The 23,786-nt window shown below is 47.1% G+C and overlaps 1 protein-coding gene across 5 annotated transcripts; it reads right to left on the bottom strand.

Moving 5' to 3' along the window:
* Positions 1-959: 959 nt before the first annotated feature.
* Positions 960-23,561, bottom strand: LOC114668781 (neurofilament heavy polypeptide-like). Of its 5 annotated transcripts, none has more exons than XM_051921061.1 (6): positions 22,737-23,561; positions 9,816-10,015; positions 5,252-5,376; positions 1,573-3,010; positions 1,513-1,542; positions 960-1,305 (listed from the first exon to the last, which is right to left on the bottom strand). In XM_051921061.1, the coding sequence occupies exons 1-6, from the start codon at positions 23,518-23,520 to the stop codon at positions 1,075-1,077; spliced, it is 2,808 nt and encodes a 935-aa protein (XP_051777021.1). In that variant the 5' UTR covers positions 23,521-23,561; the 3' UTR covers positions 960-1,074. The 5 variants fall into 5 exon arrangements, with proteins under 5 accessions (XP_051777021.1, XP_051777020.1, XP_051777023.1 ...); XM_051921060.1 differs by having other exon boundaries at positions 1,513-1,572; positions 1,603-3,010; XM_051921063.1 differs by having other exon boundaries at positions 1,603-3,010.
* Positions 23,562-23,786: the final 225 nt, after the last annotated feature.

Genomic DNA, 23,786 nt, shown 5'->3' with positions numbered 1-23,786 from the left:
CTCACAAACCGCTCACCCACACCAGGCAGGTGTGACCCACTTTGATCCATCCATGTGTGGCCCCGGGTGACTATGGGCACCACCGACGTGTTGTTACTCCCATGATAGTCCTCTTGAATTTTGTTTCTTCTATTGTCCTTGGCTTTAATTATACACAAGGAAACCGCAGGTGTCACCAAATGGGTTCCGACTTCATCATCCTGGAGATGATTGAATTAGTGCTCTTTTACATATCCCACCCCAGTCCCATGATGCACCATTAGTTGACTGGATCAGAGGGATTGTGGGTGCCCCATCCCGTATTGGATTCAGCACCCTTTACTGCACAGCTTCTGCCCTGATGCCACATTCTTAGCTTTTTCTTTTCCAAAATCTGGGTGGGCAACCCTAGTTGTGGTGGTCGTTGGTTTAATTTGTGCCTCTTACCCTCTCAACGTGGCGTGACACAAACAAAACAATGAAACGTACTCGGACACACAGGAAGTTCAGCATCCTCTATTTTAACTCTTTATTATTGCATATTCATAGCAGGTTGCCCAGTGCTCGATGCTTTGCTGTGCCGGGCGTACAAAGTGCATTGTTGCTCATAATAAACCAGTCGGGAAGAAAACAGTGTGAGGTGCACAAGCAGCTGCGCGTTACGGTCGCTCTTGATGTGTGTGACTCCTGCCGCCCTCTCGCCTTTACCTGGGGGGCCTCCCTTAATCCAGTAATGCACCCCTCTCTCCCTCCCCTCATAGAATTAGCCCAGGGCACCAGCCGGCCGTGTGAACCGGCTAATAAATGCACTTAATGTTGGGGCAGTAGACACATTCGGGTGTAATAAAAGCATTCTGCATTCACTACAGTCGGATATGAAAGCTATCGGTACATGGTTTGGCCATCGTGGATTATTTGCTAGAGAAACAATATTGCTTGCTTTTCCCACCCTTTGGACAGGCGTGTCTTGTTTTGTCCTCTTTTCTTCTCATTTTCCCCACCCCACCCTACCATCATTTTGAATTTGTCTTTGGTGTTTTATTCCCCACCCGTCTGCCCGTTCTCTGTGTCTCTCTTCCACAGTCTTCCTTCCGTCTACTTTTTGCTTTTCTCCTCCGTGGGCTTCTGATCTGTACTTGAAGATTTCTCCACCTTCTGGGTGTCCACGTCACTGGCTTCTTTTTTGGGTGGCTTTACCGCATCCTTCTTCTCTTCCTTCTGGTCCTCCACCACAGCTTGCGATTTCTCTTTCTTGGGCTCTGCCTTCTTCTCCTCTTCCTTGGGTTGGGCTTTCTTCTCTTCTTTCTTTTCTGCTTTTTTGGGCTCCTCTTTCTTTGCTTCTACTTGTTTTGGTTCCTGTTTCTTGGGCTCCTCCTTCTTCTCTACTTTTTTGGGCTCCTCTTTTTTATCTTCCTGTTTGGGCTCCTCTTTCTTCTTTTCTACCTTTTTGGGCTCCTCTTCCTTCTTTTCTACCTCCTTGGGTTCCTCTTTCTTCTTTTCTACCTTTTTGGGCTCCTCTTCCTTCTTTTCTACCTCCTTGGGCTCCTCTTTCTTCTTTTCTACCTCTTTGGGCTCGTCTTTCTTCTTTTCTACCTCCTTGGGCTCCTCTTTTTTCTTGTCTACCTTCTTGGGCTCCTTTTCTTTCTCTTCTACCTTTTTGGGCTCCTCTGCCGCCTTTTCTTCCTTCTTGGCCTCATCTTTCTTCTCTGCCTTCTTGGGTTCCTCTCTCTTTTCCTCTTTGGGCCCTTTCTGGTCTTCCTTCACAGGCTCCTCTTTCTTTTCCACTTTCTCTTCTTTCTTGGCTTCAGGCTTCTTCTCCTCCTTGTCCTCTTTGGACTTGGCTTTCTCAGTTTCTTTGGCTTTATCCTCCGGCGTGGGCTTCACGGGCTCCTTGGTTCCCTTTTTGACTTCACTGTCTGATTTCTCGGTTTCCTTCTTTTCTGACACTTTGGGCTCTCCTTCCTCCTTTTTTGTGGGAGTCTTCTCTTTCTCATCTTTCTTGGGTGCAGATTTGTCTTTCTCTTGCTGCTTAGTTTCTGGCTTGGCTTCGTCCTCCGCCTTTGGAGGTTTTTCAGTTGTTTTGCTGCCTTTCTTTGTGTCATCGTCCTCTGTAGTCTTAGGTTTCTCCACCTTCTCCACTTTCTCTTTGGGTTTGTCCTCTGTACCAGGTGAAGATGGCTTGGCTGCTGGAGATTTGGACTCCTGTTTAGCTTTGTCTTTTGCCGGCGTTTTTGCCGTGTCTGCTGGCTCTGGAGACTTTGGTTTCACGTCTTCTGACACCTTCGGCTTTGTGGGTTTTTCTCCTGGGGACTTCACCTGTGGTGCCACGGGAGATTTGGGCTGTGGTGATGTTGCTTTTTCCTGTTTTGGAGACTTTGGTTCGGGCAATTTCAGACTTTCTCTTGCAGGTGACTTGGGCTGTGGTGACGTTGCCTTTTCTTTTGTGGGTGATTTCGGCTGTGGTAGCTTCAGTTTGTCTTTAGCTGGTAAGGTTGATTTGGGCTTTTCCTCCACAGGGGATTTTCCTCCAGGAGACTTAGACTCCTCTTCCTCAACTGGAGATTTGGGCTTTTGTTCTTCTGTTGGGGATTTGGCTTTAGGTGACTTTGCTTTCTCTTCTTCTGCTGGGGATTTTGCCTCTTCTTCTTCTTCTTCCTCAGCCGGAGATTTTGCCTCTTCTTCTGCGGCTGGGGATTTGGCACCTGGTGATTTGGATTCCTCTTCCTCGGCTGGAGAGGCCAGCTCTGATTTCTCCCTGCTCGGTGACTGTGCTTCCTCTTCTTTCTCGCCCTCCGATGTTGGTGCCTCGTCTTCTGCCTCATCCCCGTCTTCGGTCACTTCTTCTGTCACCTGCGTCTCCTCTGTCTGCTCCTCCAGGATGACAGTCTCAGATTTCTCTGCAGCTTTGATCTTGTCTTTGGTTTTAATCCTGATATGTTGAGGACCTCCCGGAAGTTTTGTGTGGCCATCGATGTAAGGATATGGCCCAAGACCTGAGCTGAAGCGCGTCTCCTCTCCTTCAAGCAGTTTTCTGGAATGATAGAGAAAAAAGTTAAGAAGCGGGCCTAGCAGCGGGTAGCTCGTCACATTTCAAGGGGCCACAACTATGGAAAGTGCCTAAAATGGGGGTGATGCCACTTACAGTCTTAGACGAGTCAGGTCAGGACTTTGGCTCCAAATGTGTTGTTCCATTCTTTTGGTGGCACTCAGTAGGCACCACGATTCCTTCAGGAGATTTTGGACTGAAGTCCATTTAAGTTAAGCTACACAGAGTTCAATCTAGTAGCCTAAAAGAGTAATCCGGTCAGAAACATAAGGCCTGCCCACGTGAGATTCTCATAGCAGAGAGTTTATGGCACCCTGGCACCCCTTTGTTTCATTAGGTTCGACAGCCTAAGTGGAGACAGGTGAGTTGTGGGTACTTGGGATCTCTCAGCGGCAGACAATGAGAATAGGCAAGCGGGCCTTATCAGGAAGACACTATGGCACAGTGGCCTGCTGCTTACTCCCTTTGTTCATCCCTATTTCAATTTTGCTTTGGGGTTAGGTTGTACTTAGCAGTGTCCCTGGTATCCATATTTGTGTGTGTGTGTGTGTTTGTGTATATATATGTATATATATATATATATATATATATATATATATATATACACACACACACACACAAACACAGGGCGAGTCAAAATTATGTGAACATTTGAATGGCAGAAACATTTTATTCACTAAACATACTTCATATGTGCAAGATGATTTACACGAATGTCTCCACCTGTTCGCTATCATGTTCAGCACATGCCCCATATGTGGCACATAAATTGTATACAAGTACATACATAGCAGTACCATTAGGGTACCATAATTTTGATTCGCCGTGTGTGTATATATAATACATATAATATAAAAATGTGGAGTCCATGGTGGCAATTTTTTTTTTTGCCGTTTAGACGCTGTGGTTGCCATCCATCCATCCTCTTCCGCTTACCCGAGGTCGGGTCGCGGGGGCAGCAGCTTGAGCAGAGATGCCCAGACTTCCCTCTCCCCGGCCACTTCTTCTAGCTCTTCTGGGAGAATCCCGAGGCGTTCCCAGGCCAGCCGAGAGACATAGTCCCTCCAGCGTCTTCCCCGGGGCCTCCTCCCGGTTGGACGTGCCCGGAACACCTCACCAGGGAGGTGTCCAGGAGGCATCCTGATCAGATGCCCGAGCCACCTCATCTGACTCCTCTCGATGCGGAGGAGCAGCGGCTCTACTCTGAGCTTCTCGCCCTATCTTTAAGGGAGAGCCCAGACACCCTGCGGAGGAAACTCATTTCGGCCGCTTGTATTCGCGATCTCGTTCTTTCGGTCACTACCCATAGCTCATGACCATAGGTGAGGGTAGGAACATAGATCGACTGGTAAATTGAGAGCTTTGCCTTACAGCTCAGCTCCTTTTTCATCATGACAGACCAATGCAGAGCCCTCATCACTGTGGATGCCGCACTGATCCGCCTATCGATCTCACGCTCCATTCTTCCCTCACTCGTGAACAAGACCCCGAGATACTTGAACTCCTCCACTTGGGGCAGGATCTCGCTCCCAACCCTGAGAGGGCACTCCACCCTTTTCCGGCTGAGGACCATGGTCTCAGATTTGGAGGTGCTGATTCCCATCCCCGCCGCTTCACACTCAGCTGCAAACCGATCCAGAGAGAGCTGAAGATCACGGCCTGATGAAGCAAACAGGACAACATCATCTGCAAAAAGCAGTGACCCAATCCTGAGCCCACCAAACCGGACCCCCTCAACACCCTGGCTGCACCTAGAAATTCTGTTCATAACCGGTGACAAAGGGCAGCCCTGGCGGAGTCCAACTCTCACTGGAAACGGGTTCGACTTACTGCCGGCGATGCGGACCAAGCTCTGGCAACAATCGTACAGGGACCGAACAGCCCTTATCAGGGGGGCCGGTACCCCATACTCCCGGAGCACCCCCCACAGGATTCCACGAGGGACACGGTCGAAAGCCTTTTCTAAGTCCACAAAACACATGTAGACTGGTTGGGCAAACTCCCATGCAGTTGCTGTGGGTGCCATCACAGTTTATTACTTGCTGTCTTCTCTGTGCCCAATTATTAAGGGTCCTGTAGATGTTAAAGTAGCAAATAAAACAGTGAAGCCATCTTGTGGTACGTGGACACTGTGACTTTTTTTTTAAAGTGCGCACCATGCACATCCAGCCCGCTTAACGGTCACGCAGTGCCACAAAGAGTTTCATCAGGACCACCCTCACCAACCTGTAAGCTGCAATTTCAATATCCAGTGCCATCTTGACGTTGAGCAGGTCCTGGTAGTCCCGCAGCTGGGCCGCCATCTCCCACTTGGTGCTCTTCAGCTCGTTGTCGAGTTGCTGGATGGTCTCCTGAAATGAGGCACAGTCGACAAGAGGGTGAATTGTAGTGGACTTGACCAGCTTCACTAACAGGAGGTACAGTACAATGGCGGTTTAGGGTCTGGCCATAGAACGAAAAACTTGTATCGTTACAGTAAAAATAGACGGCCCAGTCACAGATAGGCCAAGACAATGCTGGTTGTTGGTGTAAGTGAAATAGTGGAAGCTCCCCTTGTCTGATGGACACGGTGGGGGCGGGGTTACTACATGGGCTTGGTCATGTGACCTGTAGATGGGTGTGTCCATTTCCAGGTGACTCTAAAAGAAGCCTTTGATTGAGCTGCACCCAAAGGGCCTTAAGTGACAGCAGTGACGTTTTGTGCACTATTTGAGCCTGTTAAGAAACAGACAGAGTTGAAAGTGAATACTTTTTATCAAATAAATACATTTTGATTTTTTTTTTTTTGATTGTTTAATGATGTCAGGAATTGGACAAGGAATCCAAATGTGTACATTACAGTAGCCTAGTACTGCGTCAGTATCTTATCTGTGCAGCTGTGAAAGTGAATACAAGTCAGCCCTTGAGATTCTCAGATTTAAGAATCCCGGATCTTCCCGTTCACGGGTTTGTCTTCAATAATTTAACTGAAAATTAGCCGTACGCTAAAGTTCTTGCAGCACGTAAACTTTATGGACTCAGATTTCAAGTGCTGGCTACGCACAGAAGACCCACAATGGCGTAAACAAAAAAGAAATAATTTGGATTTTTATCTCTTTCATTGTTTCAGTCTATTATCTTTTAATGTTTCATCAGTGGTCAACCTGTTGAAACTTGGTCAAAGATGTTTTCCGTTTAGAATCTGAACACAGACGCACACTCCAGAAGCTCTTCTAATGCTATTCTGCCATTGTTTAGGGCAAGTGGAAGTGAGTTTACCCATCGACGACGCCTCCTGGTGGAAAACATGCGGAAGTGCGAAAGGAGCTGATTGCAGCAGTGTTTCACACATGATGTCTCCAGCGCGTAGGTGATGAAAAGCTTGCGCAGTACAAGGTGGCGCATATCCATGTATGATGCTGTTTGTCTGCTTCACATCTACACGTCCTGAGTGAACGCGTTCGCCGTTGCTGATTTATTATTCCATAGTACATGTAGAGATCATGGTGGCGTGAGGAGACCCGGGTTCGCTTCCCGGGTCCTCCCTGCGTGGAGTTTGCATGTTCTCCCCGTGTCTGCGTGAGTTTCCTCAAACAGTCCAAAGACATGCAGGTTTGGTGCATTGGCGATCCTAAATTGTCCCTGGTGTGTGCTTGGTGTGTGTGTGTGTGCCCTGCGGTGGCCCGGGGTTTGTTTCCTGCCTTGTGCCCTGTGTTGGCTGGGATTGGCTCCAGCAGACCCCCGTGACCCTGTAGTTAGGAGATAGTGGGTTGGATAATGGCTGGATGGATGTAGAGATGTAGCAGCACTTCCTAATCACCGTAGATTATTATGCACACAGCTTGAAATTCCATCTTTTTTGAAAGCATAATCATTGGCAACTCGATGTATTACTGAGGTAAGTGACAAACACGCCACACCGCCGAGTGAGATTCACAGGGGATTGAGGACTGGGTAAGAGAGCCCGTTGGTCAGAAAAACAAAAAGAACCAGTGGGCGACATTGTTGGTGATTGGCTGCCAACATGACAGCACAACTCTGAATTGCTCAGTGTCGTCCCCGTGTGCTCTGCTGGAGACGCTGCGATTAGCACCATTGCAGAGGTGCGTCTCTGCTGAATTCGTTGCTCGCAGGAATGGACGTCTCCCGGTTCTCACTTGTGGACAAGATGTTCGCGACCCCACTGACTGGCCGGTGTTTGCTTTGTGAAGCAGCCCAGAGCTGGAGGTCAGGGTTGGTTGCACCAAAAGTATCCAAGAGCCCCAACTTCTAGGCCTAAAAAGGTAAAGATTTTTTTTTTTTATCCAGTCATTAGCTAAATGGAGGCTTCACGGCTTTATTCGTGTGGGAATAACCTTTGTGTTTTGGTTTTCTTTTATTCCTTTTGCAGATCCATGCTGACGCAGCAGTTCACCAACTCCTCACTTTATAGGTATGTCTGTTCTTCTTTTTTTTTATTTTCCTTAGTATTTATCAGAATTCGGCACATGCTGTTGCTGCTTGCACCCTGCTTCATTTCCGGTTTTGTCTAATTGAAGGGGAGCCAATGGTGACCAGTGCTGGACAAACGGCAAATGATGTCAAAAACGTCCACACAACAGAAAACGTCTCGCATGACTCGTGTCACATAATCCACACGTCTGTCCATTTGTATGCTCAGAAAGTCCAAAATACATTCCTTTTTACTAAAATATTATTCATATTTCTGGAAAACTCAATGCACAGTATAAATTATAAAGGCACTTTCCAATAACTCTGTCATTGTCCAGCACTGGTCTGTGTTAGGTCCCATTCAGTTACAGTCTTTATGTCCGTTCTCCGTGAAAACAGCGGGCAAAATTTTTTAACTATGAAAAAAATTGCTTTTTTGTTTAAAGTAAGGAAAAGAAATGAAGGTGAGGAAGGGGGTCTAACGAACACCGCCATCCACAGAGGTCACTCTTGATATGCCCATAGTCGTCATCATCATCAGTTACATCTCAGTGTTAGAGCAAAAGTTAGAAATTAAGATATCCGAGACTTTAACTAACATTAAGCATCACACTGCTGAACTTCAGGGCAACGATTTTCTTCTTCATAAATTCTTTTGAGTCCACCATCATTGGATAGTCTGCATTAATAGAAAGCATTTAAGGGTCTGTGTATCTGTGTGTTCTTCCAGTTGTTGTGTCTCTGTCCTACCAATAGATGGCGCATCATAAACCATCCATCCATCCATTTTCCAACCCGCTGAATCCGAACATGGGGTCTGCAGGAGCCAATCCCAGCCAACACAGGGCACAAGGCAGGAACCAATCCTAGGCAGGGTGCCAACCCACCGCAGGACACATCATTAACATTTGTAGTAATAAACTGCATTATATTTGTAATTCCAACAGGTGGCACATCACACACATTAACTCTGCTTTTATGAATCCCATACCAAGTCTGGAGCTTCCAAGTGGGTGGAGCTGACTCCGGTGGGGAGTCCAGGTGGGTGGAGCTGACTCCGGTGGGCCCCAATTTAGTCTAGTTGCAGAGCTCCGCCCAGTTACACTATGGTTAAGGCTAGGATTGTGGGAGGCTTATCTGACTGAAATAATGACGACTATCCATTAGCAACTCCTGGGTGGTAGCTTCAGGATAACAGAGATAGCAGAATCTACTAAATGGCGTATAAGAGAGACATATGCTTTGCATTTCTCTTTCCACCTGATGGCGTATCACACACATTTGTTGTAGTGCATTTATTACTACAAATGTTTGTAATACACCATCTGTTGGAATGACGAATGCGATGCATGTTATTACTGAATGCAATACAAAGTACATTCCAGTAGATGCTGAACTTTAAACGTTAATGCTGAGGTCTACGTTAATTATTTTTATTTCAACCCATCTTAGACAGGTAGCACAGCTAGTAAGGTATAAATGATGCCATTGAATGGGTGCGACAAGAGTGGCATTTATAGGTGGGACGTTGCAGGTATTCCAAACTGCAGTTACACTTTAATGGATGTCAGACCCTTACCTTGAATTCTGGTAACAAATATAATGATACTCGTCATGTACAGTGATGAGTAAATAAACAGCAGCATTTCAGAGGATGAATATATTTACTTACTGTAAATATGTGAAATAGACAATAAGGTAAAAAAGAAGATGATGATTTAACTTCAAACTTTCTTAATGGTAAGGCTCTGATGTGTGGCCCTACCCCATCCCTCTTTTTCCTGTCAGAAATGTTTACATTTGCTCACAATTATCATTGAAACCCACAAGAGGGCAGCAACTTCGCACTTTTGGGGTGCGTGTCCCACCACTGTCAGGGAGAACCGACACGGGGTCACTTGCGACAGGGGGCTTCAATTTTCATTTTTTGGGTTTCTTTCTTCTTCAGTCTGAGTCGTCATACAAGTCTACACGTCAGACTCCCCAAACATTTTGTTTTGTGTTTTATTGAGTGACTGGCAGCCATTCCAGGTAGCGCTCCATGTTAAAGTGTCATTGGGGCCTAAGTAAGGAAACCCAGGAAATTTAGGGAAGTACTTGGTGGGCAGTGGGTGTAGCTCTCAGTGCCTGGTATTCTTTGGTCCTGTCTCATTGTGTAAATGTGTGACCCCTAAACCATTGCATCACTAAAAGAGAAATAATCAGGTGCTTTTCAGCTATCATTTCAGGACACGATTATTTGCTGCTCTGTGGGCATTTTCACCCATGTTAAACCAGGCAGGACCCCCCACCCCTTAAGAGCTTGTCCTCCCTCAAGTAGATTCCCTAATGGCATTTTAAGTAGAGCTCAGGTAAAGTGGAGTGATGACCTTTTTTTTACCTGCAGTGATGAAACATCGCCGTTGTGCCGGTCCTCGATCTCTGAGCGCTGCCTCTCCAGGGAGTCCCGGGTACCTTTGAGGGTCTCCAGTTCGGTGGTGCGGGCCTGCAGCTGTCGGCGATATTCGGAGATCTCATCCTGCGCGTTGCGAATGGCGTCGTTGTTGGAGCGGGCGGCTTGGGAAAGTTTGTCCAGACGCACTGTTAAAAATAAATAAATAAATGCAACCTCTTGAGTAAGGTCTGCCTAACCGGGAAGAAAAAAGCTTTCTTAAAAGTTTTAATTCTCAAGGACGATTTGCGCGTTGGGCGTTTTCTGTTGCATTTGAAGTCAATGGGGTGGCAAGGGGGCACCTCGTCCCGTTTTTGTACACTGGGTGTAACTATGGGCATGAGGTGTACCTGATCGGTTAAGCTCTCCGAACCGTTTAGTGACAACCACAATTAGACCTTTCACCTTTTAGACTTAATTTCGAGAAACATCGATACTGGCAACGTGTTAGAGATACCTTTCGGGTGAGTCGTATGAATTTCGTATGTGAACCCAGTATATTTTATGACATTTCCAATGGATTAAAATTCTGTCTATAATCAATACATGTACTTTCTCAAAGTATAAAGCCAGCTTGTCAGAGGGACATCCAATCTCGGCGGTTTCCCATCTGCCTGCTGTTCTGAGAGTGAATGGGCAAATACATTTTTGAGGTAAACCTGAAGATGCGAAAAGGAAAACAATAACAGGTTTGAGAAACAGGAAACTAGATTCAAAATCCGAGAGACGACAATCAAGGTTGAGGGGCCAGGCAGCGGGTCAAAACCCGTAAGTTACCCGCCAGTAAAGTTTGCACTAGGCTTTTCGAGAGATTTGTTCTCCGCTGATCGGATAAGCGAATGAAGTTGAGCTAATCCTGTTATCCCATCGTGTCGACTACGCATAGGGTCACGTCTTCTGAGGCCCTGCCCCTGGAAAGGTGGGAAAGCAGACCTAACGACAGGAATTCAAAATGGCGGAAGGCGTTGAGAAACACGACACAAAATAACTGCTAAGTAATCCACATAAAACCAAATCGTAACACCTACACCCCTAAAAACAAAGGTGCCAATGCAGTTCTTTAGTGGTGTGCTATAGGGCAGAGGGTCTTAAACAATCAGTTGGGTCGTGGGCTGCTGCCGTTGGGTCCCAAGTATTGTTGTTTTTAATGGTAATGTGTCGTGGATGATGTGCATGGTGGGTTGATTACGCCAGTTGTTGCTCTGACCAACATGCTGTCATAGCCAAGCAGGACCCCACCCTCCCTACAACTGGATGATCGGGTTTGAATGACCAAAGGGGGTCCCAGTGGGTCACGCAGAAATTAACTTAGTGGAAAAAAGTTTGAGAAAGGCACTGGCTTAGATGATGGAAATGTTGTGCCAACGTAAATCCTTTTTCAGAGGTTGCTTCCTGTAGGTCAGTGTCGCCCATCTTGTGTTTGTAATGGATGTTCCTTTCGCCCACATGGAGCACTTTGCGCTTCCTCCTAAGATGAATGGGGCTTTGGAAAGGTCCTTAATATGTGGACAAAATCAGCATCTTTAAGGTGTAGTCTGCAGGATACTTGAGCGATCAAGAAATCCTGGACTTGGCCCATGCCATTGTATACAACAAGACTCCGTTCAAAGCTACTGGTATTTTACAAATCCCTTATCATCCGTTAGTGGCAGTGGAGGCTGTTACAGATCAAAATAAATAAAGCTTCTTTCTGGGTCCTTCATGTGGATGGTACTTAACCAGAAATGTTCCAATATGGCATCAATCTGAAGATCCACCAAGGCACCTTTCAAGAGTCTATCCTGCCTACTATACCTTATGGATTTCTGTTAATGTCCTCATTTTAGGAATCTTCTTAAAGCGCAAAGAACAATTCCCAGAATGAAGTGGTCCTCGGTCAAGTAAAGTTTCTACAAGGAACGCATTTGAGAGCCATTATTGTTAAGAGTGTAGACGCAGTCACTCGATCATACAGTGGTAGCTGGTGCTGAATTGGAGTAAAACACTGTACACAGACATATAACTTTACTTTTACTACCACTAATAACAGAATTAACTGTGCAGCCAAGCCACAGGGGATGTACAAACCAGTGTGTGTCTTCACGCCGGTCCCAAGCCCTGGTAAATGGGGAGGGTTACGTCAGGAAGGGCATCCGGTGTAAAATTTGGCCAAATCAATATTTGGACAACAATACAAATTTCCATACCAGATCGGTCGAGCCCCGGGTTAACAACCACCACCACCAGTACTGTTAGCCAACAGGGTGCTGGCGGAAATTGGGCTACTGCAGACTGAAGAAGAAGAGGGGAGACGTATCCAGAGGCAGGAGGAGAGGAAGAAGGTGAAGAGAGTGGAACTGAGGGTAGGAACTTTGAATGTTGGCAGTATGACTGGTAAAGGGAGAGAGTTAGCAGATATGACGGAGAGGAGGAAGGTTGATATATTGTGTGTGAAGAGACTAAATGGAAAGGGAGTAAACCCCGGTGGATCAGAGGTGGATTCAAATTGTTCTATCATGGTGTGGATGGGAGGAGAAATGGAGTAGGAGTTATTCTGAAGGAACAGCATGTCAAGAGTGTCCTGGAGGTGAAAAGAGTGTCAGACAGAGTGAGGATTATGAAGCTGGAAATTGGAGGTGTGATGATGAACGTTGTTAGTGCATATTCACCGCACATTGGGTGTGCAGTGGGTGAGAAAGAAGATTTCTGGGGTGAGTTGGATGAAATGATGAACAGAAAGTGGTGATTGGAGTGGATATCAATGGGCATGGTGGTGAAGGGAACAGTGGAGACGAGGAGGTGATGGGTAGGTATGGTGTCAAGGAGAGGAATGAAGAAGGTCAGAGGATAGTGGATTTTGCCAAAAGGATGGACATGGCTGTGGTGAATACGTATTTTAAGAAGAGGGAAGAACATAGGGTGACGTACAATAGTGGAGGAAGAAACACACAGGTAGATGACATCCTATGCAGAAGAGTTGATCTGAAGGAGATTGAAGACTGCAAACTGGTGGAAGGGGAAAGTGTAGTTAAGCAGCATAGGATGGTGGTCTGTAGGATGACGTTGGAGATCAAGAAGAGGAAGAGAGTGAGGGCAGAGCCAAGGATCAAATGGTGGAAGTTGAAAAAGGAAGACTGCAAGGTTGAGTTTAGGGAGGAGGTGAGACAGGCACTGGGTGGCAGTGAAGAGTCACCAGACAGCTGGGCAACTACAGCAGATGTAGTAAGGGTGACAGCAAGAAGGGGTGCTTGGTGTGACATCTGGAAGGAGGAAAAGGAAACCTGGTGGTGGAATGAGGAAATACAGGAGAGCACACAGAGGAAGAGGATGGCAAAGAAGAAGTGGGACAGTCAGAGAGCTGCAGAAAGTAGACAAGAGTACAAGGAGAAGAGAGAGGTGGCGAAGGCTAAAGAAAAGGCGTATGATGAGTTGTATGAGAGGTTGGACACTAAGGAGGGAGAAAAGGACCGGTGGGCTACAGAGAGGGGCAGAGCTGGGAAAGATGTGCAGCAAGTTAGGGTGATAAAGATGGAAATGTACTCACAAGTGAGGAGAGTGTGGTGAGAAGATGGAAACAGTACAACAGAGAGGTTGATGAATGAAAAGAACAAGAGATAGAAGAGGTTGGATGATGTGGAGATAGTGAATCAGGAAGTGCAATGGGTTAGCAAGGAGGAAGTAAGGACAGCGATGAAGAGGATGAAGAATGGAAAGGCCGTTGGTCCAGATGACATACCTGTGGAAGTATGGATGTGTTTAGGAGAGATGGCAGTGGAGTTTTTAAACAGATTGTTTAATGGGATCTTGGAAGTGAGAGGATGCCTGAGGAGTGGAGAAGAAGTGTACTGGTGGGCCGATATTTAAGAATAAGGGGGATGTGCAGGACTTCAGTAACTACAGGGGGATAAAATTGATGAGCCACAGCATGAAGTTATGGGAAAGAGTAGTGGAAGCTCAGTTAAGAAGTAAGGTGATGATTAGTGAGCAGCAGGATGGTGTCATGCCAAGAAAGAGCACCACAGATGTGATGTTTGCTCTGAGGATGTTGATGGAGAAGTTTAGAGAAGGCCAGAAGGAGTTGCATTGCGTCTTTGTGGACCTGAGAAAGCAAATGACAGGGTGACTGAGAGGAGCTGTGGTATTGTATGAGGAAGTCAGGAGTGGCAGAGAAGTACGTAAGAGTGGCACAGGATATGTACGAGAGAAGTGTGACCGTGGTGAGGTCTGCGGTAGGAGTGATGAAGGTGGGATTACATCAGGGATCAGCTCTGAGCCCTTTCTTATTGGCAGTGGTGATGGACAGGATGACAGACGAGATTAGACAGGAGTCCCCGTGGACTGTGATGTTTGCTGATGACATTGTGATCTGTAGTGATAGTAGGGAGCAGGTTGAGGAGACCCTGGAGAGGTGGAGATATGAGAGGAGAGGAATGAAGGTCAGTAGGACCACCAAGACAGCATACATGTGTGTGAATGAGAGGGAGGTCAGTAGAATGGTGAGGATGAAGGGAGTAGAGTTGGTGAAGGTGGAGGAGTTTAAATACTTGAAGTAATGGGGATTGTGGAAGAGGTGAAGAAGAGAGTGCAGGCAGGGTGGAGTGGGTGGAGAAGAGTGTCAGGAGTAATTGGTGACAGACGGGTATCAGCAAGAGTGAAAGGGAAGGTCTACAGGACGGTAGTGAGACCAGCTGTGTTATATGGGATGGAGACGGTGGCACAGGAGACAGAGCTGGAGGTGGCAGAGTTAAAGATGCTAAGATTTGCACTGGGGGGTGACGAGGATGGACAGGATTAGAAATGAGGACATTAGAGGGTCAGCTCAGGTTGGATGGTTGGGAGACAAAGTCGGAGAGGCGAGATTGAGTTGGTTTGGACATGTGCAGAGGAGAGATGAGGGGTATATTGGGAGAAGGATTGTGAGGATGGTGCTGCCAGGGAAGAGGAGAAGAGGAAGGCCTAAGAGAAGGTTAATGGAAGTGGTGAGAGGGACATGCAGGTGATGGGTGGGACAGAAAGATATGGAAGAAGATTATCCGCTGTGGCAACTCCTAACAGGAGCAGCGAAAAGAAGAATTCACTGTGCCACGAGTTGGGGTTGCTTGAGCTTTCGTGTGTTACGTCCGCAGACTTACTTGATTTGAAGAATGAGTAACAGTAAAAGGTCAAGACCGTGATCTTCAAAGCCAAAATCAAATTTACAAATTGTGGTGAATTAAGTGTCAGAACCACAAAAACATACCGAAGACTTCAGAACCAGCACTACTACGAGATTGGGTTTTGTATCCACAACTTGGATAAAGAGGGACCTTTTTTTAGATCACATTTAATCCCTTTGCGTCGATACCCGGTGGTCAGGGGGGGCCTGTCAACCAGAACAAAACCTTAGCGGCTATGTGATGTGATGTAAAACGAAGCACAAAAATTAAGTATCTTTTAACGTGGTTGGAATTTCCAAACTTAAACATCATAATTAAAATCGGGAGCATTCAGAACACCTTAACAGAACTGTTTGATTTTTCAAAACCCATGCAGGGGGAAAAAAACTATTAAAAACAAGCCAGCACTCTAATATTGTGCGCTAACTGCTTATATCGGGTACACCCATGGACCACCCTTCCATTCTTTTCCATTGCCCATTACTTGATGGGATGTCAGTTTATATCCAGTAGGTGACCAGTTTGGGTTCCACACATAGCAGAACTCCCAACAATGGGTCCTCAGCAATTTCACCTTCAAAGTGGCCAAGAAGGCACAATTCTGCTGAATTTCCTCCGAATAACATGGTGGCGAGTCTCCTGCACCTGGCAAGACGGGCAGACGAGCCGCGCTGGTGGAATTTACTTTTGGAGTGAGCTCGCCAGCTCCTCCGGTCTGCTTAACCCCGCCCTGTCCTACATCCAGCCAATCGTTACAAGGCATGTTGGCCCAAAGCCCGTCCTGCCAGCTCCGCCTGTGTGCCCGGTGGTTTTCGGTGTTCTGCGCTCTTATTTTTGGGCCTCTGCCTGTTTATGCTTCTCTTTCCAACGCAAGTAGTTCAGGTGGCATAAGAAGGGTCTGTCTGCGGACCTCCAGTGGATTTATTAGTGGCCTGCAGCTACACTTGATGCTTAATATGCATGTTTGCCTTCCCCTGCAAGCATCGGTTACGGTTATCGTTTTCAAGAAAGGCCCTGAGCCAAGACTTGCTATTGTAGACCTCCAGCGGCAGCCCCTCACACAGTCCTATGGCTGGAGCTTACACAGAGGGGTCTGCCGCTGGAGATCTGCAGCCGGACTGGATTGGGGTGGAATCGTAAAACTCTGGACATGTAGTTTCGAAACGCATTTCCTCAAGATCTAGAAGAGGTGTTTGGTTTGTTCAGTATTAACATCTTGTAGTAATTTAAGGCATTGCATTTTCATCCCCCCCAATCCAAAGAAGTCCACAACATATAGGCGAGAGACTAACCGTAGCCCTCCCAATGAAGCTCTACCTGCACCTCAAGAGCAACTACCCAATGGAACATCCCTCTCTAGGAAACGACTGGGTCAAAGGTGGGCGAAACAGGGGACAACCTATTTAGATGGGGCCTCACAACAAGCCCACCCACACAATGGACCACATTCTCTGTGCCCTACACGCACCGATGGAAGATCTTAAGGATGCTAATGACGCCGCTCTTACCTGGATACGGCAGTGGCGTGATGCGATGGTTTTTCGTTCCAACAGATGGCGCGGTACAAACATTTGTAGGAATGCATTTCATTGTCACAAATGGTTGTGATGCACCATCTGTTGGAATAACAAATGCAATGCGTGTTATTACTTACATGCATTACAAAATACATTCCAATAGACAGGCCTACGTTGAGTAGTAAGATTTGAACCCGTTTTAGATGGGTAGCACAGCTAGTTCTTGCTCTGAATGTTTAAAAAAAAAAAATGTGAGTGGAGACATCTTAGAGATTTCAACAAGAAGGGGGGGGGGGGGGGACGCTTGCATTAATTTGTATTGCTGTATGCAACTCTTGTACCCCATAATTGGCAGCCAGGAGCTGTTTGAGATTAATTAATTATATTTCAAGATATTCTGAGGCATTTCAGTTAGGCAGACAGTGCGGCGTACACCCGTTATGGAGCTGAACTTCAGACCGCTAGGTTCTGGTGCTCAAATCCCACTCCTGACACCATTGTGTGCCCCTGAGCAGGTCCCTTCACCTGCCTGTTCTCCATTTGGTTAAACAACAGAAATGCAACCCATTATATCTCCGATGTTGCAAGTCGCCATGGATAAACGCGTCAGCCAAATAATTAGAAATTCTAATATGACGGATAATTCGAGACTCTGAGATAAACGACTCCTGCTGTTCGTTTTAATTTCGTAACAGTCAGACACTATTAAATGTTAAGGCAAGTGCAGTAGACGCGTATTGTTAACGCCCCTTTAATATTTATTTGATATATAGCGCCTTTCCAGACCCTGGCACCCGCAACCTCCCTGTAGTATCAAACGCTAACTGTAGTGCTGAAGGACAGAAATGAAACTCCTGCAATGTAAAACCGTTTAATTTGAAAAGAAGATGACGGCGAGGTCATTTCAAATCGAACATCAGCCGCCGTTCTGAAGAATCCGATCTCCTCTCCATTGTTCTCTCTCCTCGTTATGACGCAGCATTTTTTTTGTCAGCTCTTAATGAAAACGAGAGTCGAGCCTGGCACGGTGCCATGTTGCAATGCAGAGAATGACTTTGGGGGAAAACTGCGTCCTTACCTGTGTGAAACGTATAATCCGCTCCTTTGTTAAATTTACAAAGAAAACTTTTAGGAAGAATAAAAAAAGTTTTAATGTGATGATAACGTGGCCGGTTGTGCTGCTTTAAACCATCAAGTAAATGTCCTGGCGGAGTAATCGGAAGCGCAGTGCGCCCGGCTGAGTGCGGACAAGGGCGGCATGCAAACACGGATGCCACTCACTACGTGGGTACTCGGTTAGAGGACGAGGTGCGCTCGTCAGGTCTCCGCGGATGGATTTGTCACTGTCGCGCATCCTCCGAAATGAAGGGTACGCGCTATTGCGACAACTTGCCATTTTCACGGCGATTGAAATTTAAACGCTTAAAAGAAAAAAAAAAGAAGAGTGCGATTGGGTGATCTTTAACCTCATGTAGCGCCTTCCGCGAGCCTGGTACTATAAAGTGCGCGGAGCGACATTGGCTCGCCTCGTCAGCAAAGCGACACGAGACCGGCAGAAGCGCAGTGCAGTCGCCGCTTTAGCGCATCGCCCTCTGCGACTCCAGCAATCCTCTTGATAAGGGGCTGCGTTTTGGGGGATTTGACGGGAAGCCGGAGTGTAGTCGGGAGGCGTGATTTTGTAGTGCAAAACTGCCGCATTGGAGCGCATCCCTCCGTCTCCGCTCCCTGCTTTTGACGCGTTTGAAACAAAGTGGAAGGAAAGAAAGCCGGGCAAGGCGATGATACACAGAAAAAGCTTTATATGTTACACAGCGAGATGTCCAGTGTTAGAAGGGTGTGTGTATACACATTGGCATTTTAACTGTTCGTGTAACACTATCGATTTTCAAGTGAGCTGTAAAGGCCCCTGATGGAAGTGAAATGGCATATAAGATCGATAGATAAATAAATGACGGACATGTCATCTCAAATGCTGACTCGACGGCGCGGTTCCTCTTCTTTCTCAAGTCTCCGTTGTATTATTTCAACCTTTAAACGGCTGGCTGCCGCACGTGCTCTCGCTAGGACGATACCGTACATGCGCATTATTTTGCTGCAATGGAGGAGGTTTCCAAGAAAAAGTTTCACCTCAGATGATGGGCGTTTTATCTGCGAGTATTGAGAAGAAGACAAAGCCGCGTACTGTATGTCGATGTTCAACTGTCGCCTCAGTAAGCACTGCAGTCGCTGTCGGTCACGTCATTAGGCGACACAGGCGGCCGCCTTTTATGAAAGTTCAGAGGGGCGCGCGCACGCTCCGGACACCGAAGGGCTCCGCTTATTTTAAGTCAAGCAGCGCACTTTCCGGAAATTCCACAAACCCGACCCCGCTACTCCGCTCCATAGGCTCCGAAGGGGACACCCAAACCGTCCTCAAAGTCTAGTAATACAGAATACGCGCTCCGGATACAGGAACTGAAATAGCTCTTCTTGTCGTGTCATCAAGGTGGTGGCAGTTGAAGTGGCGACCACTGTCTACGTAAGAAGCGAGCGAGTGGGTGTCTGGAAAGCTCCTCTATACTGTTAATTGTAACTTGATCGATTCTAGGTGCGACATTTCCTCCAACACGCACGAAATCGCTTCGTCGCCGCTAAGCGCATGCGCACGGACACGGATTGGGGATCCCGTAGCTCTGAAATTCCACACCCCCGACGCGCTACAGACACCAAGGTGCACCCCCGCGACCCACTGTCCGCACACTCCTGTTCTCGAAGTCTAATACTGAATGCGCTCTCCAGACATCGATTAAGACCCCCATCTATTAGAGATCCTTAGGGGCTTCGATCAGCTGTTTTTCCATTGATTCGAAAACTGACCACCCCCCCCCCCCCCCCCGTATATAGGGTGGTCCAGATCGAATTATGCAATTTTCATTATGCTGTAACTTCTTAAGTTTATTACATGGAGAATCCACAGCACCTGCCCTGCACATAGAGATTTCACTTAAAATTCTTTTTGTTGCCGATAGATGGCAGCACCTGCCCTGCATTCCAAATGGCGGGGAGACGGGTGTCAGTATAATTAGATCTGGACCACCCTGTATAGAGGTGAAAGGAACGATCCTTCTATCATAGATTGCCTTAGCTTCCATTTCCCCCCCCCCCCCCCCCCCCCCCCCCCCCCCCCCCCCCCCCCCCCCCCCCCCCCGTCTGGGATTATTATATGTGGCGGACACCTTCACCCAAAGCGACTTACAACACCTGAGATGCAGTTGGTTCATGTTAGGTAGAATGCCCAGAGGGGACTGGGCGGTCTCGTGGCCTAGAACCCCTACAGATTTTATTTTTTTCTCCAGCCTTCTGGAGTTTTTTTTTGTTTTTTCTGTCCACCCTGGCCATTGGACCTTACTCCTTTCTATGTTAACTAATGTTGTCTTATTTTAATTTCTTATTTTGTCTTTTATTTTTCTTCTCTTCATTATGTAAAGCACTTTGAGCTACTTTTTGTATGAAAATGTGCTATAGAAATAAATGTTGTTGTTGTTGTTGGTTGCATTTCGTTTGTTTGCCGGTGAAGTGACATGCTCAGGGTCACACTGTGTCGTTATCAACACAGCTTCACGGCTTGACGTCCAAAGTTTAAACCCCTTCGTTACCATCTTGAAAACACATCAAGTACCCCACGCGCCTGTCCCAAATTTCTATGTCGCGAACCTTGATGTCATGTCCAGGGTCAGGGGGCTGGGGTTGTGGTCTATCCAAGAAGCACCTGTGGGACTTGAGTTCATTTCAGGATACATCGACGCCCACACCCGCAATATGCTCTTTCATCCAATTAATGTTTTAATTTGGAAATCGGGTGTAGTTCCGGAAAATTTCATTTTTTTTACTTTTTGTTTTTTATTTTATAATTTAAAGAATAACAGATGGGCGTCACCGTGTCCCAGTGGGTGCACCTTTAAAAACCGAAGTCGCCAAATGGTTCTTCAGAGCAGTAGGGCTTCCCCAGTCTTGTAGGATTCCAAAAATTAGCCATGATGACAGATTTGTGAAATCCCAACTTTAAAAGGACCCTCACTGCATTGAATATCTCTGCCTCAGGTCAGCGTTTCTTCGTCTGTCAGTATCCTGCCTACTACTCGGTAAAACGTCCATTTTGCGCACATATTAGGGACCTTCTCAAAACCCAAAGCACCAACTTCATTTGCAAAGACCCCTTCCAAAAAGTAACCTACGCTCTATGGATGACAGAACCTTTATAGCGACCCCTCTAAATTAACCACATCAGCTGACTCGATTCATTAATTTCAAAAACCACTTAAAACTTGCGACAGTCCGAGCCGTCTTCTCAGTCCAAGTTTTCTTGTAGTATTTGCATTTCTGTATTTTATTCTAAATATCACTTTTTGTTGTTACTTATTATACTTATTGTTATTAAACGGTTATTTGTCAAGCAAAAGGTCTATCGAGAAGCACACAGCACAGTAAAGAGCCGTTAGACCGCCGTTATTTTTAAGAGTGTGTCATGCGGCCGGTTCGTTTTCTGGGTTGTTTGTGGAAGAAGTGCGAGTGCGGCCAGCAGGGGGCGCTAACATGTGGTCTGAGTGTGGAGCCCAATGTCCCAGCGCAGTGACGAGGACGCCGTGACTGAGGAAGATGAAGTCAGAAAAGATTCTTCGGCAAAAGAGAGTAGGGTGCCCACCACGCCTTGGTCATTCTGGCCCCCGAATCATCTCCTAACTATCTCACTCACTGCTTTACCACCTAATGGCTAATGTGCGCTGAGCAGACTGGCGCGTAAATCTTTTGTGTCGCGTCATCCAGATGGATGACCACCGCTGTCTACGTAAAGGGCATGTGAGTGCCCCTCAAGGCGCTATATACTGTACATGAATTTTTATTTCCTTTGAATTAGGCTAACTGAAAATTCGAAATCGATTCGTCATGACTGAGCGCGTGTGCACCCGAATGTACGTAGACACGGATTGGGGGTCCCGTAGATCTAAATCGATTCGAGCGTAGGACTGGCGGTATGTGCAGAAAATGGTGGTGGTGGTGGTATCACCCCGAAAAAGGACAGCTATTTCGACACCCTAGTAATAATCTCTTCCATCCATACCCACATTTAAGTACAGCATGATGATGATAATATTAATAATAATAAAGAAGCAGCAGTTCCAAGTCACCTGCTGGTAAGCGACACTTCACATAACAGTAAAACAAAATAAGAGAACCTTTTAGCCCCCCAAATAAAATGGACGCATTATTTTACCGCAGTCCATCAAGAGGTGACCTGCAATGTAAAAAATTCTTTTTGAATATGAGAGAAAACAACTGCTCCATTCATATTTAAGCACTTAGACTTAACACATTTTTGCGCCTGTTTTTCCTGTAGTCTCTCCCGTTAATGGAATGGCAACCGGACAGCAGAAAAAAAAAGCCAATTTTACCCTTGGGGATAAATTATCTATCTATCTATCATATAGTGCCTTTCACTATCTATCATAAGATATAAAATGCACTATATCTGTCTATTTCTATTTGATAGTGATTTTCATATCTATTATATAGTACCTTTCACATTATCTATCAATCATATAGCGCCTTTCATATCTATCAATCTTAAAGTGCCTGTCACATCTTTTTGTTCTGGATTCTTTATGCTCGAGTGAGACTTTATATAACCCCATTCGCAGAACCTTCCGTAAAAGAGGATTCATTGATCGTATAAAAAAAATAATATTCCTATATAAATAAATAAAGAAATAAGAAGAATTTGCCCAAGTTGATGTCACCTCCTCAAAGCGCCCCGGTATGTCCTGAGAGTCGCCAGACATCAGTTGATGGGACACTATCTGACGTCCGTTATATTCTGTCACGTCATGTCATTTTCTAATCCAGTCCAGGGTGGCATGGGGGCGGAGCCTATCCCAACTAGCATAGAGCGCAAGGTACGAACAAACCCAGGACGTGGCGCCAGACCATCGCAGGGCCAACACCTGTACACACACACACATAACCACGCACTTGGGGACAATTTAGTGTCGCCAGTTCACCTGACCGGCATGTTTCTGGGCAGTCTGAGGAAACCTACGCCAACTCCACGCAGGGAGCACCCTGGTTCGAACCCAGGTCTCCTCACCTGCCGATTAGCAGCGCCACCGTATTCTATTCGATTGGATTCGTGTAATTAGTTACCCAGTCCCGTTAAGTTTCGCCCTCCCGCCCGCCATGCTCACCTTTAAACCACTCCTCCGCCTGCAGGGCGCTTTTGCTGTTGTACCCCTCGAACTGCGAGCGGATCTCCCGCAGGGCGCTGGTTATGTCCGACTTGAGGGTGTCCCTCACTTCCAAGGTGACCTGCGAGCCCTGGATCTGGGACAGCAGCTCCCCGACCTCCTCCTGGTGGTTCTTCTTGAGGAAAGTCGCCTCGTCCTGCAGGGACTGCAGCTTCTTGTCCAGCTCCATCCTGGCTAGCGCCGACTCGTCGAGGTAGCGGCTCAATGCCCTCACGGCCGCCTCCAGCTCCTCGCGCACCCGCGTCTCATCCTCCACCCTCTGCTTCAGGTGCACGATGTCCTCCTCCAGGTGCTCCTGCTCTAGCTGGACTTGCGTCTTCTCGCCGCTCAGCTGCACCACGATGGAGCGCAGGTCGCCGATCTCTCGCTCGTAGAGTTCCCCGATGGCCGACCTGCCGGCCTGGCTCTGCCGGAGGGCGGCCGCCTCTGCTTCCAGCTTCCTGTTGTCCACCTCCAGTTGCCGGACCCTGTCGATGTAGCCGGCGAAGCGGTCATTGAGCGCCTGCAGCATCTCCTTCTCGTTCCTGAAGCGCGGCTCTCCATTCATGGAGTCCAGGCTGTCGCCCTTGCGGAGGGAAGACACGCTGGAGCCTCTGGACCAGGACTGGGAGTGGAAACCGCTGGAGGACAGCGAGGTGGCCGACCTGGAGACATTCTTGTGCGGCTCGCCCAGGACCTTGCGGTAGGCGGTGGCGCCGTAAAGACTATCCAGAATGTAACTCATGTCCGAGGCGGCACTCAGCGCACGGGCAATGCGGCACAGCGATGGAGGAGCCGGCTTTTTATAGGTAGTCGTCCAAAAAAAAAAAGTCAGCAAGAACTGGGAAAAAAAAGAAGAGCAGGCCACCCCCCCTTAAAGAAGCCACGGCGCCTTTTCAGAGGGTGCTGCAATTTTTTTTTTTTTTTTGCGCCAGGAATAAAATCCAGCGGGTCACCGTCCCGATTACGCAGTGGATGACTTCGCACAAAATGATGTCACCTGCTTTCGAG

This window comes from Erpetoichthys calabaricus, chromosome 18, assembly GCF_900747795.2.
Source record: "Erpetoichthys calabaricus chromosome 18, fErpCal1.3, whole genome shotgun sequence".
Classification (NCBI taxonomy): domain Eukaryota; kingdom Metazoa; phylum Chordata; class Cladistia; order Polypteriformes; family Polypteridae; genus Erpetoichthys; species Erpetoichthys calabaricus.
Note: the sequence above shows the minus strand (reverse complement) of the source record. Positions and strands in the feature narration are given on the sequence as shown.